The sequence below is a fragment of the Euprymna scolopes genome, chromosome 2 (genome assembly GCF_053919585.1).
Source record: "Euprymna scolopes isolate OS-2025 chromosome 2, ASM5391958v1, whole genome shotgun sequence".
Taxonomy (NCBI): domain Eukaryota; kingdom Metazoa; phylum Mollusca; class Cephalopoda; order Sepiida; family Sepiolidae; genus Euprymna; species Euprymna scolopes.
In genome coordinates, this window is record NC_136483.1 from 147235107 (window position 1) to 147248897 (window position 13791).

Below are 13791 nucleotides of genomic sequence, written 5' to 3' on the forward strand. Positions count from 1 at the left end.
TTCAACGTCTCTATCCACTGCGCCACAGGCTCTGAACGGGTAGCTGACAAAGGCCAGAGGAATAGTTGGTCGAAACATCATGAAACAACAACTAAAAGATGAGGATAATAGTCTGCAATAAAATAAATCTGCTGCCATTGTCTTCACATTTGGAAAGTTTTCATAGGATGCATATCTTCACCATTGTTATATCATTTTTTTTTTTAGTCTTGTTGCCTGTTAACTACTCTACATTTCATATCTAAATATGAAATGCTCCCATCATTTGCAGTTTCTTTCTCTTGATTCGCTATTCCAAAGATTTTCGTTTTACATTCTTGATTAAAGGAATAAACATAACATGGCCGCAGCCGAGATTGAACTCACTACACGCGTTTGTAGTGTAATTCAAATCTTGTCCGTAGCTCAATACTTGATGTTTCGCTGGGGCTATCAAAGGTATTTTTTATCGTGATGTTATCACTAGATGGCTTCCCTACCACAGCTTAAGAGAGGCTCAACTACCCTTGAGAGAAGGATAGACTGTGCCAGTTTCCCAACCTGGTATTTTACCTCACGGTACATATAGCGCTTTGCCTTCTCAAATAGTTACCCATCTGGTACTGGCCAAGCTTGACGTTGCTTAACTTTGGTGATCTGGTGAAAACCAGTGTCTCAACGTGATTGTGTTGTAAAGGAATAATCACTTAACAGATATGTTAATGGTCACTTTCATATTTTCTTTTTAATCTTTATTTTTGTAACTATTACAGGTTTCAAATCAGAGGATTTACATAAAAACAATTATTTCTGCGTCACGTTGGGTACATTTAGCGGTTGTTATTGGAGCGAAATTCTAAAATCAAAATATTGAATTTCAAATAAAACCAATGTTACCTATTTTATTGTTATGTAACAGTAATGAACATATTCAAAAATTACGAAAAATGATGAGGTACAAAATTAATTATTAATGAAAACAGTTTTGGAAAGCAATTGGTGAAAATTGAGTTTTGTGAAATTGTCCTAAGATTTCAGAAAATAATTACCTCCCGTGTTACAAGTCAGACTCTCCTGTTTCCGTTTTTAGCAAAACTTAGTTTCCGCTAACTATCTTTGAAAACTATTATTAACTAATTTTCTGCCTTATCGTTTTTCATAATTTTTTGATATATTCATTACTGTGACATGACATTTAAGTAGATACTGTTGGTTTTACTTGAAATTCAATATTTCGATTGTTTAATTTTGCTTTAATAACAAAGAAGCACCCATTTAGCTATTCAACTTTCTTTTGCCTTCTTCAAAGGCTTACAAATACCTAGATGAAATGCACCACTTTATTTCGTTCCAAAAGTATTAAGTTTTCATTCTCAGACTAACAAAATGGCAGTTTTCAGCCAATAAGCAAACTTTAAGTCAGTAACACAACTGATTAACCAACAATGTAATTTTTTTTTTTTTTCTAATAAATAGTTTTTGCATAATTTAAATTATGTAACAAACTTCTGACTCCAGAACAAGGCATGTTACATTTAATTACTCATTTTTACTTTTTTCTAGTTTCATAAAATGTTAATTCTCAAACATTTTGAAAACATTGCATTGTAATGTTTGATTTCCCCCCCCCCCCCCATGAAACCAGATAGTAGCTGTTTACATTCTCGATAAATTATCGTCATCACACAGTCCTTAATATCTGAAGATGACTAATCAGGGTGTTGGTGCTTTATCCTACACTGTTGTAGCATTTCACACTCAGTGTGGAAAGTTTCCCTACAAGTAGTGCATGGGTAGTTACCAGGGTTGTTGCCTTTGGTAATGTTTTTGTTCAGATCTGGTATTTATTTTTGCCTTTATTTCTGCTTTTCCTTTGTGAAGGCTACTGCACCAGCAACTTCGATCTGCTGCTAGCTCTTCCCATATTCATTGCCTTTAAGTAGCGCTTTATCACATCCTTGTAGCGGAGTTTCTGCCCACCAATCTTTCTGTAATTCTCGATAAATACAGGGAGAAATGATAAAGTTGTCGCCCTAAAAAAAACAACACTGCAACTTTATTTTAAAACTTTTAATGAAAAAAATCAATCCAGATAACTTGATTATGTAGTAGAGCTGACATCTATTCAATGTAGCCGCTATCAGCCTCAATCATCACCTCGGCAAATACTTGGTGAATGGTGGTGATCAGGCTGGCTTTGATGTTGTGGGAAGTCATGTTGGTGATGTTCTCGACGTATGACCAAACAAAGTAATTTAGCGGGTTCAGGTTAGGGGAGGAGAGGGGCCAGTGAGAAAAGGGTACGAAGTTGTGGCACTCCTTCTGAAGTTAAGCCTGGGTCTCTTTGGACTTATAGGCTGGTGCCGAGTCCTGCTGCCACAGCCACCTGATTGCACCAGGGGATCACCCACTCTTTAGCACATCCAGATGCACTTTGGTGTTGACTTTCAAGCCGACTTTGAAGATGTGAGGTGGCATGATGTGGCCCTCACTTGAAACCACACCAAAGACCATAACCGTGGCCAGAAACTTTTTTTTCATCATCCTTGACATGTCACTGTTATTTGTGGTAATCCAACAATGCATTTTGAGGGTACTGGCAATGGTCCTGTTGTCATAACTTGGATTGGTAGGGAGGATGAGTTGTACAGCAGCGCATCTCGCTCATTGAACATTGTGTCACTTTCAGACATGATAAAAGGCTCCTATCACTCTTTGGATTTGTACACAACTGGCCAACTAGTAGATGGTCTGCAACAGAAAAAGAAAACCAGTTTTCATCAAATGGAATCATGTCATCTTTTCTAGAGTGATAATTTTATCATTCCACCCTGTAAGAATACATTCTTTAATTCCTTTCTTCATTTTCTGCTACTTCTTCTCTATCACTCGCACAGGACAGTTTGTTATTAGGGTTAGAATGCAGCTCATAATTTTGAACTAGATATTCTCATGTAAAGTTGTAATCGCCTTCATCTGTTGAGGAGTGCCAATGAGATAGATCAGAATATTTTGAGGCAACTGATTTTTCACGGCCCCTTACTGATATTTTATCATTCTTTTATGACTACTGCCTGTGCACTGTTTAAATCTTTCTCTTTGTTTTATTGCTGTCCGAACTGAGAGTTACCGTTCAGACTCAAAGAAACACTAAGTTTTTAGGTTATTTCAAATTCACCAAAATGTTAAAAAATAACAAGAGGCTATCCTCCCTGGTATTAACACTTCTTTTAGGAATTCTATGTATGGCACTCTCATCTGTGAGAGAATATGAACTGAATCAACGGAGATATATTGATTGACTTGATGATTCCATTATTACACCTAGTGTGTGTGCGTGTGTGCATGGCTTCCATCTGTTTAATTTTTCTTTCCAGACTTAGCATAAGTGATAGGGTTAATGAAGTGTATTTTATTTTTTTATTCATATTAAATATTGCCTTATAGTGTTTGTGTATAGACACCCCTCTTATTTCATTTCTCACCGCTTCATAAAGATGTTTCTCCGTAGTTATGAAAAAGTAATACTTACAGAACAGTGCAATTAATATTTGTAGCTAAATACAAAATCAGGTAAAAATATTTATATGGAATTTAGAGATGACAGCATGAGTTTTCTGGCTCCTCCAATTTTCCAGTGCAATGCCTGTGCACAAGTTTTGCTTGTGTGTAATGTATATATCTGCATAATAAAGTGAAATCAGTTAAATTCTTGAAATTTGTCATTGATACATTTTCTCTTACAAAATCAATATTTTTATGGTGAAAATTTCAATTGATTTCATTGATTACATATTCTATCTGCCCTGATAATTCTTTCAGTAATAGACACTTCCTGGGACTCACTGTTTATTTACATTGGATAATCATATCTATTTGTTTTTATTTTATGAATTTTTGATTTATCAGGTTAAAAAAATGTGTGTCATTTAAACATAATAAAAACAAAAAAAAACATTTTATCAATATAGAGATAATCATTTTAGATTTTCTTTGTCAATCTTAATTCTTGATTTATCAGATTGTAAAGGTAGGAGTGATTCTCATCTCTGCCTTTTGGATGGAAAACTAAACTCTTTATTTGCTATCATATATACATAGTAAAATGATATCTTTTAAATGAAAAAGCATACATAATTTTTTAATTTTCTTTTTCTTTTCAAGACATACTGCCTGGAAACATGGCAGAAGAAGCTTATCTTCCCAAGACAGATCCTGCAAAAGTAATTGCTGAAATTAACTTCAAAGAAACAGGTCTTGTATCGTGGAAGTAAGTTACCCTCTCTATTTTAAACAAATTTGCAATTATGTAAAAAAAAAAAAAAATGATCTAACCAAAGTAGACTATGTATATTTTTGACAATTCAAATCATATTCCAAGTAAAGACTATATACAAAGGTATAATTGTTTACAGCTGTTTCAAGTCAATGTTTATTTTAATTCGTACAATGAAACAATTTTTTTTTTTTAAACATCTGATCAGCATAACAGAATTTTCATAGGTATCAGCAAAAAGTACAAATCGAAAATTTTCAAAAAGTTTTAATTTTCACCAAATTAAATCATAAAAACGACCTTGGTAAAAATTATTAAACATCATAATGCTGCTTAAGCCAAGAGAGAGAGAGAGTTGCAAAGATTCACCATCATTTAATATTGCAATGAAATTGATAGATTTTATTAATCAAATAATTAAATTTAATTCAGTATTTAGTCAGTATTTTAAGTTGACTTTTTTGTTTTTTATCCATTAGTGCCCAAATCCTTTTCTTTGATTTATTACTAAAAGTTTTTTGTAAATTAAATATTTTATATTAAAATTACTTTCAAAGATTTACTTAATTTTATCAGATAGATCATTCATTTATACTATATATATATATATATATATATATATATATAATGTCTCAAAAAAAAATGTACAACTGCTCCCAAATTTTTGATTGAATCACTATCCTTCCACTCTAAATTCTCATAGTATGCTTAAAACTGAGACATCAGTGTTGCCAATTTTCATCAGACAGTAGGTGTAGTATTTGAAAGTAGTTCTCTGATTCTCTTTAATGAAAAGCAAAAATTAATCTTGAATGACTTAAGAAAAGCAAATTGTTATTGAAGTCGTTATCCACAAATTGCTTGCATATATATTTAATGCTATTAAAGTGCATGGATCATCAAAATCATTAAAAGAATATTTTTTTTCCCCTAATTATATCTTTTTCATTCTGTTTGTTCTTTATTTTGATTTTTTTTTCCTGTTATTTGATTAGCCTCTTTCTCTTTCCCTTATTTCTCAAGGTTTAGCCAAGTTATTTCAATAGAACTTGAAAAGTTTTTAGAAGATGTTCGGTAAGTTCTGTCCTCTTTAATTTTTAAAAATAATTGGGTTCTTGTCCAAAATTCCCCCTATATTAAAAAAACAAAACAAAAATAAATCTATATGATGTACACACGCATGACCAAACGGAAATATCATATTTAAAAAGTTATGTAATTTGATCAGGTAGTTTTATTTCTATATGAGAAAATTAAGTTTTATGAGTAACAGAAGAACGGCTGTTTTGTCTTTCATTTTGAAATCCATCTTACAAAAAAAAAAACAAAGGAAGATAATTCAATTCAAACTTACAAGATTTATGAATTCCCATTAATTACTTAAAAATGATTTTCTTTATAAAAATAAAACACTTGATCAAATTGCGTAAGTTTTGGAATATATTTTTGTTTCATCACCAATACGGACATCATACAGATTTTTCTTTATTTTTGTTTAATGATAGGAGTAATTCTGGACAAGAACCAATAATTCTCTTTATTACATAATGCAGAGCTGTGAGTTCTCTGACCATTAATGTAATTTCACTTTTTTTTTAATCCAGAAAAATTAGATTTCTGCTCAAATCACTAGATGTAAGTTCGCTGCCATTTTTTTTTTTTTATCAAAATTTGGCACCTTTTTTATAAGAACAGACTCATTCCTGCCAAATGAAAAATATTTAATGAAATAATTAAAAAAAAAAAAAAAAAAAAAAAAAAAAAAAGGAAAATTTAAAGGTTAATTGAACTGACAAGTCAATTTTTCAGATTATTTTTGGGGCTTGATTTTCCTAAACAACTTTAATCAATTTAAAGTAAGAAAGTCCAAATTAAGAAAAAAGATTTTTTGCTATTTGGTTGGATTTCATTTCTACTCTTTCACATTTTTTTTATTCTTATTGTTCTTTCTTCCTCTTTCCATCTTGTTTTTATTTACTCTCTTATGATAACAGCTCACTCTGAAAAACTGGAAATATTAATATTGTTTTCAAGCTGCAAACTTTAAACGATTCACAGGGTAGGTACGAGAGTTAAATGACTTGTGTTTCATCAAAGAATGACTTCCTGTCTCTCCGCATATATGCACACCTGCATTATATATCTTTTTCTTAATTTTGACTTTCTTACTTTAATGCGATTGGAATTGTTTAGGGACCCCCCCCCCACACACACACACACCAAAAAGATAAATAAATAAAAGATAATCTAAAAAACTGACTTGTTAATTCTAATTTACCCAATTATTTTTTTCTCACTAATTATTTTTCAGATTATTTTTAATGTTTCTGAATTTTTGAGATGAGGCTTGATAATTTGTATTATTTGGACTACTGTACTCATTTTGGATCTGTGGCATAATAATAGATTGAGTACTAAGTAAAATTCACTTCTAAATGACTGCAGGTTGAAAGTTCAATCCTCACTACAGATTATACTAAGAATACTATTGCGAGTTACTTAGGAATTTATCCAGTCATGGCTGACAGAACAAGAACAAACTATTCCCATGGATTGTACAGAGTCTGGAATTTGACAGAAAAACTTCAGTGTTTGACAAGATACTTCTGAAGAAGGTTGTTTACATTGGCCAAAATGTGAGAATAATAGTCCAAGATGCCAGCTTTTAACTTCTTTATGGTCAACTTGGCACAAATAAGTGAAGCAGTCACCATCCTTGTCCAGAGCTTTGGTGAACTGCTTGATTAAGCCAAGCTTGATGTATAGCAGTGGGAAGAGTATTCTGTCTCTATCCATCAGAGAGTCGTTGATGATGTTCCTTTCTTTGCAAGGCACCCAGTTCTTCTGCACAGGCCAGTTCTCCCTTGTGTAATGCTAAGCATGGTCTCTATCTCATATATACAGAAAAAATGGCTACTTGGTGAAGCTAGACTGTTGTCCCAACAAAAAGTTCACAATCTTCAGGTCAACACAAATAAACCACTTATGCTGATTATAACCAATTTTCTCCAGCGTATATTTCACCGCTTTATACGTTTCCTTCAGTGTAGTTGAGTGAGCGATGAGTACAGGGGCAAACTGGTTGCCATTGTGTATCAAACACATTTCAGTGATCGTTTGCTGCTGTCAGTGAACAGTCTCCAATCTTTGGGATCATACTAGAGCATTCAAGGCTTGAGCAGAAGCTGCGCAATATCTGCACAGTACACCATGTCTTTCACTGTAGAGAAAAAAAAACGGAAGTACTCTGATGCGAGCACTGTCAGAGAGGATTTTTTTTTCTTTTAATCTGGATGCTGACAGTTTGGCAGACTCCTTTGACAAACTGAGGTCGTAAACTAAATCATTCAACGCCTTTTGGAAAAATGAATGTGGAGCATCATCTTCAAGAACTCGGACTCTGAGGCTTAGTTTTTATAAGAGATTTATTAATACAGGCAACTTAGAACATTCACAAACAGGATTAGGGATCTTTGGATTTTAAAAGTGTAGGCTGCTCATTGAAAAAAAAAAAGATGGACACATGGATTGATAGCCGCATTTTGTGCAATAGCTTGCCACTCACGGTCAGCAGCCACATTTTGCTTCTGCCTAATTATGTTGTTTTTTCCAGAAGTTTTGTAGTTTCACTAACTTCTGTTAACTAAATCACTTCATTTAACTATCTACTTTCGCTACAAATTCTGATAAATATTTCATCTTATATTTCCCAAAAATGTACTCTTGCAAAAAAAAAAAAAAAAGAAAATGCACTCTTAATTTATCTTATTTACCTTTGATTCTAACCAAACCAAAATTACTGTATTCAGCATTAAATAACTCCAAAAGTTGATATATCATAAAACAAACAAAACCAAATTCAATAAATAAATCTTTGAAGCATAGAAACTTTTTCCAAAATTACTCGAAAAAAAATGCTTGATACGCCATTAAACAAAAACAAATAAACCATTTTCTAAATTCATCTAATTCCATCTTAAAGTATTTGATGGTTTTATGATTGTCCTTCCATGCTTTACATCTTTATTCTGTGTGCGTGCGTTTCTTTCTTTCATGTGTGTTTCTATCTTTATTCCAGAAATGGCATTTACCCACTAACAGCGTTTGCTTTACCACACCCACCACCATCACGTCCCCGTGCCATTACTCCCGAACTTGCTGAATCTGTCAAGTCTGAGACACCCGAGCCAATGGATGTGGAAACCCGGATGGTGACAAACATGGCGTGCCAAATGAGAAAAACTGACGAAAATTCCAACCTGAACCTGACCCTTCTGCTGCGTATGGATGATAAGATGAATCGACAACTGCAGTGTGAAATTTCTTTAGATGACAATGCCTCCACTTTAGCGGAGGAGCTTGTGCATTATGGCTTCATCAATGAGGTAAGCAACATTTTGAATTTTCCGAAAACATCTTATCTAGGTGTTAGCATTTGTAAAGGAAAAACAAAAGAACATACTTGCTCATTAATTTTGATTTAATCTTCATTTTTATTATTTGTATATTATCTTTACTTTTTTTTTTTTTTTTTTTAACTCTGGAACAAAAAAAAAAAAAACAGATTTCTGCTTAAATTGTTAAAGCCTCCCATTGGTGTAAGATCTCTACTTTTTGGTGGAAATCTGTCTTTTTTTTAATAATAAAAAGCTGATTTCTGCCAAATCACTAGTCATACCTCATTTTTTTTTTTTTTTTGTCACTATTTAACTGGAATTTAATTCTGTTTCTCTATCTTTCTCTCTCTCTCATTTCATTTTTCTTTTCCTGTTTTTTTTTTCTTATTTTCCCTGTCTTGTCTTACCTTTCTTTTTCCATCTTATAAAATTTCTCTATGAAAGCTGAAAATGTTAATTTTGTCATGAATGATTGTCATGAAACGATTTATAATGGTGTTAGGGCAGTTAGATGATTTTTGTTTCTTCAAATTATTTTTAATGTGTTTTTAATAGTTATCACTAGCAAATAATTTAATTTTGGAGTTTTTTTTTGTTTTTTTTTCACCTTAGTTTCGCATACGTGAAAAAAATTTGGTTGATAAAAGGAGAAAATTCTAAGAAAGTTTGACAGGATTATCTCCCTTTTACTATTGAAATTTTAAGGAGGGATTGTACAATTTTTACTTTTCTTTATAATTAGAGGCTCCCATATACTGCTCATCTCTGTGCTCGAGATGGCGATCAATATGCCTGACGAAGGTTGAAGGCTACATCAGCTGAAACGTTGCACAAATAACACTCAAGATAAGAACAATAGTTCAGTCAAAACAAGTAATGCAAGTTGGTTTTGGTTGTTGTTTTTGGAGTACTTTACCACCGATGTCGGTTCTTCGCTTTTTTTTTTAATCCCAAAAAGACAGATTTTCGCTTAAATTCTTAAGGTCTTTCATAGATGTAAGATCTCCACTTTTTTGTTGATTTTTTTTTTTTTTTAATAAAAAAAATTAATTTCTACCAAATTGCTAGAGCCTTACCTCCTTATTTCTTTTGTTGCTATTTGACTAGCTTTTATTTTCCTTTTCCTTTCTTTCTCTTTTCCTTTCCTTTTCTTCCTCTTTCTGTTTTTTCTCTTACGTTACCTTCCTTTCCCCTCTTATGAGAGTTCTCGCTGAAAACTGAAAATGTAAATTTTGCCATGGAGGATAAGACTATAAAGGATTCGTGATGGAGGTAGGAGAGTCAGGTGATTTTTATTTCTCCAAAGAATAACTTCCTGTCTCCTTTACTCCCACATGTGTACTCTGTATCTTTCTCTAAACTTTCTTGTTTACTAAAATTGATATTTTATGAATTTTTCAAATTATTTAAAATGTATAAAATAAAATACACATCAAGTGCACTTGAAAGCCAAATCACAACGTAATATTAGGAAAATAAACAAATGTTTTACTTGTTTGAAATTTATCACAAATATATTTCAGAGGTATACTCCATCTTCAGTGTGTTGTTTTGTTTTTCTTTTTTTTTTTCCTTTTCTTCTTCCTTGCCATGTTGTAACATTGGAGAAAGAAGTCTGTTTCTAACGTATCTGTATTGTGATTTGGGTTTAAAGCGCACTAGATGCATAGTTTCTTTTATTCAGATTAAAACATTTCTATATGAACTCTCATCCTTGACGGTATTCTCGTGTTGCCTACCCACAGTTCAAACATTTCAAAATACAACCAACTAGATACAACGTGCGGCTCTTTACAGACTTCTTTCTCCGTTACAACATGGCAAGGAAGAAGAAAAGGAAAAAAAGAAAGTGTATTTTCCTAATATTACATTGTGATTTGGCTTTCGAGCGCATAGATGTATATTTTATTTTATTCAAATTAAAACATTTCTATATGAACTCTCATCCTTGACGTTATTTTAAATGTGTTTTTACTACTTATAGCTAGCACATTAATGAAGTGGCTTTTTGTTTTTTCTTTGCTAACCCCCTCTTTCTCTCTTTTGTGCACACGAGGGGGGGGTGCAAGGTCTCAGATTGAAAATTCATCTTGATTTAATTTTTTTTTTTTTTTTTTTCATCCATGATAAGAGGTGAAAGGAATTGAATGATGTAATTAAGAGAAAGAGTGTATTATAACATCACAATGTATTCTGAAAACTTCCGACTTTATAAAAATGTGTTTTGCCTATTCTATTTGTCTAAAACTTTAGTACTATTGAACCAATCTAATATTTAACATTTCTTTTTAAATTTATTTATCTAATAGACAATGTGCCAACAGGTTGTCTAGCTTCATTGTTAAATTCTCTATACAATTTCTTTCTTAGTCTGATCTGGCAACTTGTTCCAAAATTCAAACTTGTGGGATCCATGGAAATTCCACAGTTTTAGCTTTCATTTGTCATCTATTGCTACCTTACATTCTATGGATGTTTGGCACGAGCACAGATCCTATATTATTGCATCACTGTTCTTCAAACTGAAACATACTTATCTAAGTATTTTGGTTAATGTAAAAAAAATTTTTAAAGAATAAATTAAAAATAAAATTGACTCCGTTCAGTCTTTCTACACTATGGATACTCACTGAAGGGTGTCTGCACGTGAAATTATTGTAGCAAGAGTTGCACAATCTCCAACCGCACATCTCCTGAGTCAGCACTGTTTTTAATTGCAGTAAGTATATGTAAGTTCTAGTTATTAAGGGTCTATCTTCAAAACACTTGCAGGAGCTTGTATTGGGCATCCACAGAATGTCAAAGATCACAATATTATTGCATCATTTTTGAACAGAACTAATGATACACCTCAAACTACTTGTACTTGAAATTGCATTCACACAGAGTAGGTTGAGCTGGCTCCATCTATCTTTGCCATTGCATCCCTCACAAAGAATGACCAAGTCTAAGGGTTTGATGTCAGAAATTGGTCTATCTCTAGTCATTCACTGTTTTAGCAGCAAACTCTGTAGATTTGAGAACCCAGGTTGAATGCCAGGTCAACTTTAATCATTACTGGCCAGGTTTTTCTTTGTCCTCCACATCACCTTTTCCAACCTTGTAGGGGTGCTGGAGCAATTACTTTGTGGTAAAACCTTTCTGGTTGACAGTGAAGGCCATGACCCAACCAGTATGACTTGCCAGATAGTTAATTTTGCAGGAGAAAAATACTCTTTGAGAAGTACTGTCATCAGACACAATGGATGCAAAACAAGCAGTGGTGATAGAAAGTTTCCAATTACTTGATGGCTTCCATTTTCATTAGCCAGGATTCACTATAATAAAGAACAGTTGCTCACACCTGCGTTTGGTAAATCCTTACTTTGGTGCTACATTTTATCTCAAATCCAAACCAGAGCCAGGAATTAGGTATGCAGAAGGCATACCATGCCAGATCACTTCATGCTTTGATGTCAGCTCCATCTTGACTGTGGCTGTGATGGTAGTAGCAAGATATTTGAAACTCTCAACCTCTTTAAGAACATCAACATTGAGGACGTTTTTTTTTTTCTGTTGGAATGAATCTAACAGCAATTATTTATATTTTCAAGACATTTATTTTCATTTCAATTGTTTGTAGCATACTGGACATCAGCAAATGTTTCACAGGGTAGCACAATATCATATAAGTCCTTTATGGCAAATATCATATAAGTCCTTTATGGCAAATATCATATAAGTCCTTTATGGCAAATATCATATAAGTCCTCTATGGCAAATATCATATAAGTCCTCTATGGCAAATATCATATAAGTCCTCTATGGCAAATATCATATAAGTCCTCTATGGCAAATATCATATAAGTCCTCTATGGCAAATATCATATAAGTCCTCTATGGCAAATATCATATAAGTCCTCTATGGCAAATATCATATAAGTCCTCTATGGCAAATATCATATAAGTCCTCTATGGCAAATATCATATAAGTCCTCTATGGCAAATATCATATAAGTCCTCTATGGCAAATATCATATAAGTCCTCTATGGCAAATATCATATAAGTCCTTTATGGCAAGTTTTACGAAATAACTGAACCAATATTATAATCGACTCTTTTCTAGACTTTTAACGTCTGATATGTTTTCCAAATCCCAATTCTTACAATTTTCTTTTTTGCTTTTCAGTTGGACAAAGACAAAGTTGCGTCATTGATTGACCAAAACTTGCGGCCGAATAACCCAAACGTATTAAATGGACCAATGTCACCAGTTACTGTCACCTCAGGCTGATGCTCGAAATTCTCACTGCCATTTTTTTCTTTTGTGGGATTCAATGCAACCGCCACCACTTCCTCTTCCTCCTCCTCCAATTCTTTACAGGTGTCCTTCAACTGCCTTTCACCATCACTATCATTACTGCAACTAACGTCATCTACCTTTGTGGGCCAAGCGACGTGAAAATTTTGTAATAATAAAGATCAGATGGAAAAAAAAAAAAAAAAAAGGAAGATGAATAATGATTAAAGCTGGTGTTTTTTTTTTTTTTTTTTTTTTTTTTCACCCCCCCCCCCCCTTTTTTTATTTTTGTCCTTTTTTTTAAAATAAAGTGATTTCTGTAACTTCTGACTGATTGATATGAATACAAGATTGGGAAAAAAAGGAAATAATGCTGATGATAGAATTAAAAGTGAGAAGAAAAAAAACAAGGAGATAAAGAAAAACAAACTATTTCATTTTTTGTAAACATTTTATTAAATATTTTCTGATCTAAAAAAAAATTGAAAGAGAAAGTGTTATCTTGAAATATTCAGTTATGCATTTTTGTTTTTTTACTTTTTGTTTTGTTTGATAATTTTAACGTTTTCTTTCTTTGTATCCTCTTTTGAAAGTGTTGCTATAGTAAACAAATAAGTTCTATTTTAAATGCAGATGATAATTTTTTTTATTTTATTTTTATTTTTTTTTTTTTTACTAAAAGGAGGTAAAAACAAAGAAAATGACTCTTGCCATAAGATCAGTATTACAGTGTAACTTTTAAACAAAGTTTAAAGAAAATGTGATATTAGTATATTCTATATACTCTGTACTGGAATTTTATAGCCATTAAGGATAATATTATATATCATATGAAACTTGTATCAATAATCACACATTT

The 13791-nt window shown here is 32.4% G+C and overlaps 1 protein-coding gene across 16 annotated transcripts in view; it reads left to right on the plus strand.

The window, feature by feature from the left end:
* LOC145297383 (nuclear receptor-binding protein-like) overlaps positions 1–13446 on the plus strand; it is a 164965-nt gene extending 151519 nt beyond the window's left edge. For all 16 annotated transcript variants that reach the window (XM_080143385.1, XM_080143365.1, XM_080143341.1 and 13 more), the window contains 4 exons: positions 4144–4249; positions 5279–5329; positions 8334–8640; positions 12822–13446. In XM_080143385.1, coding sequence (XP_079999511.1) covers positions 4144–4249; positions 5279–5329; positions 8334–8640; positions 12822–12926 — 569 coding nt within the window. In that variant the 3' untranslated portion in view covers positions 12927–13446. The remainder of the gene's footprint in view (positions 1–4143; positions 4250–5278; positions 5330–8333; positions 8641–12821) is intronic.
* Positions 13447–13791: the final 345 nt, after the last annotated feature.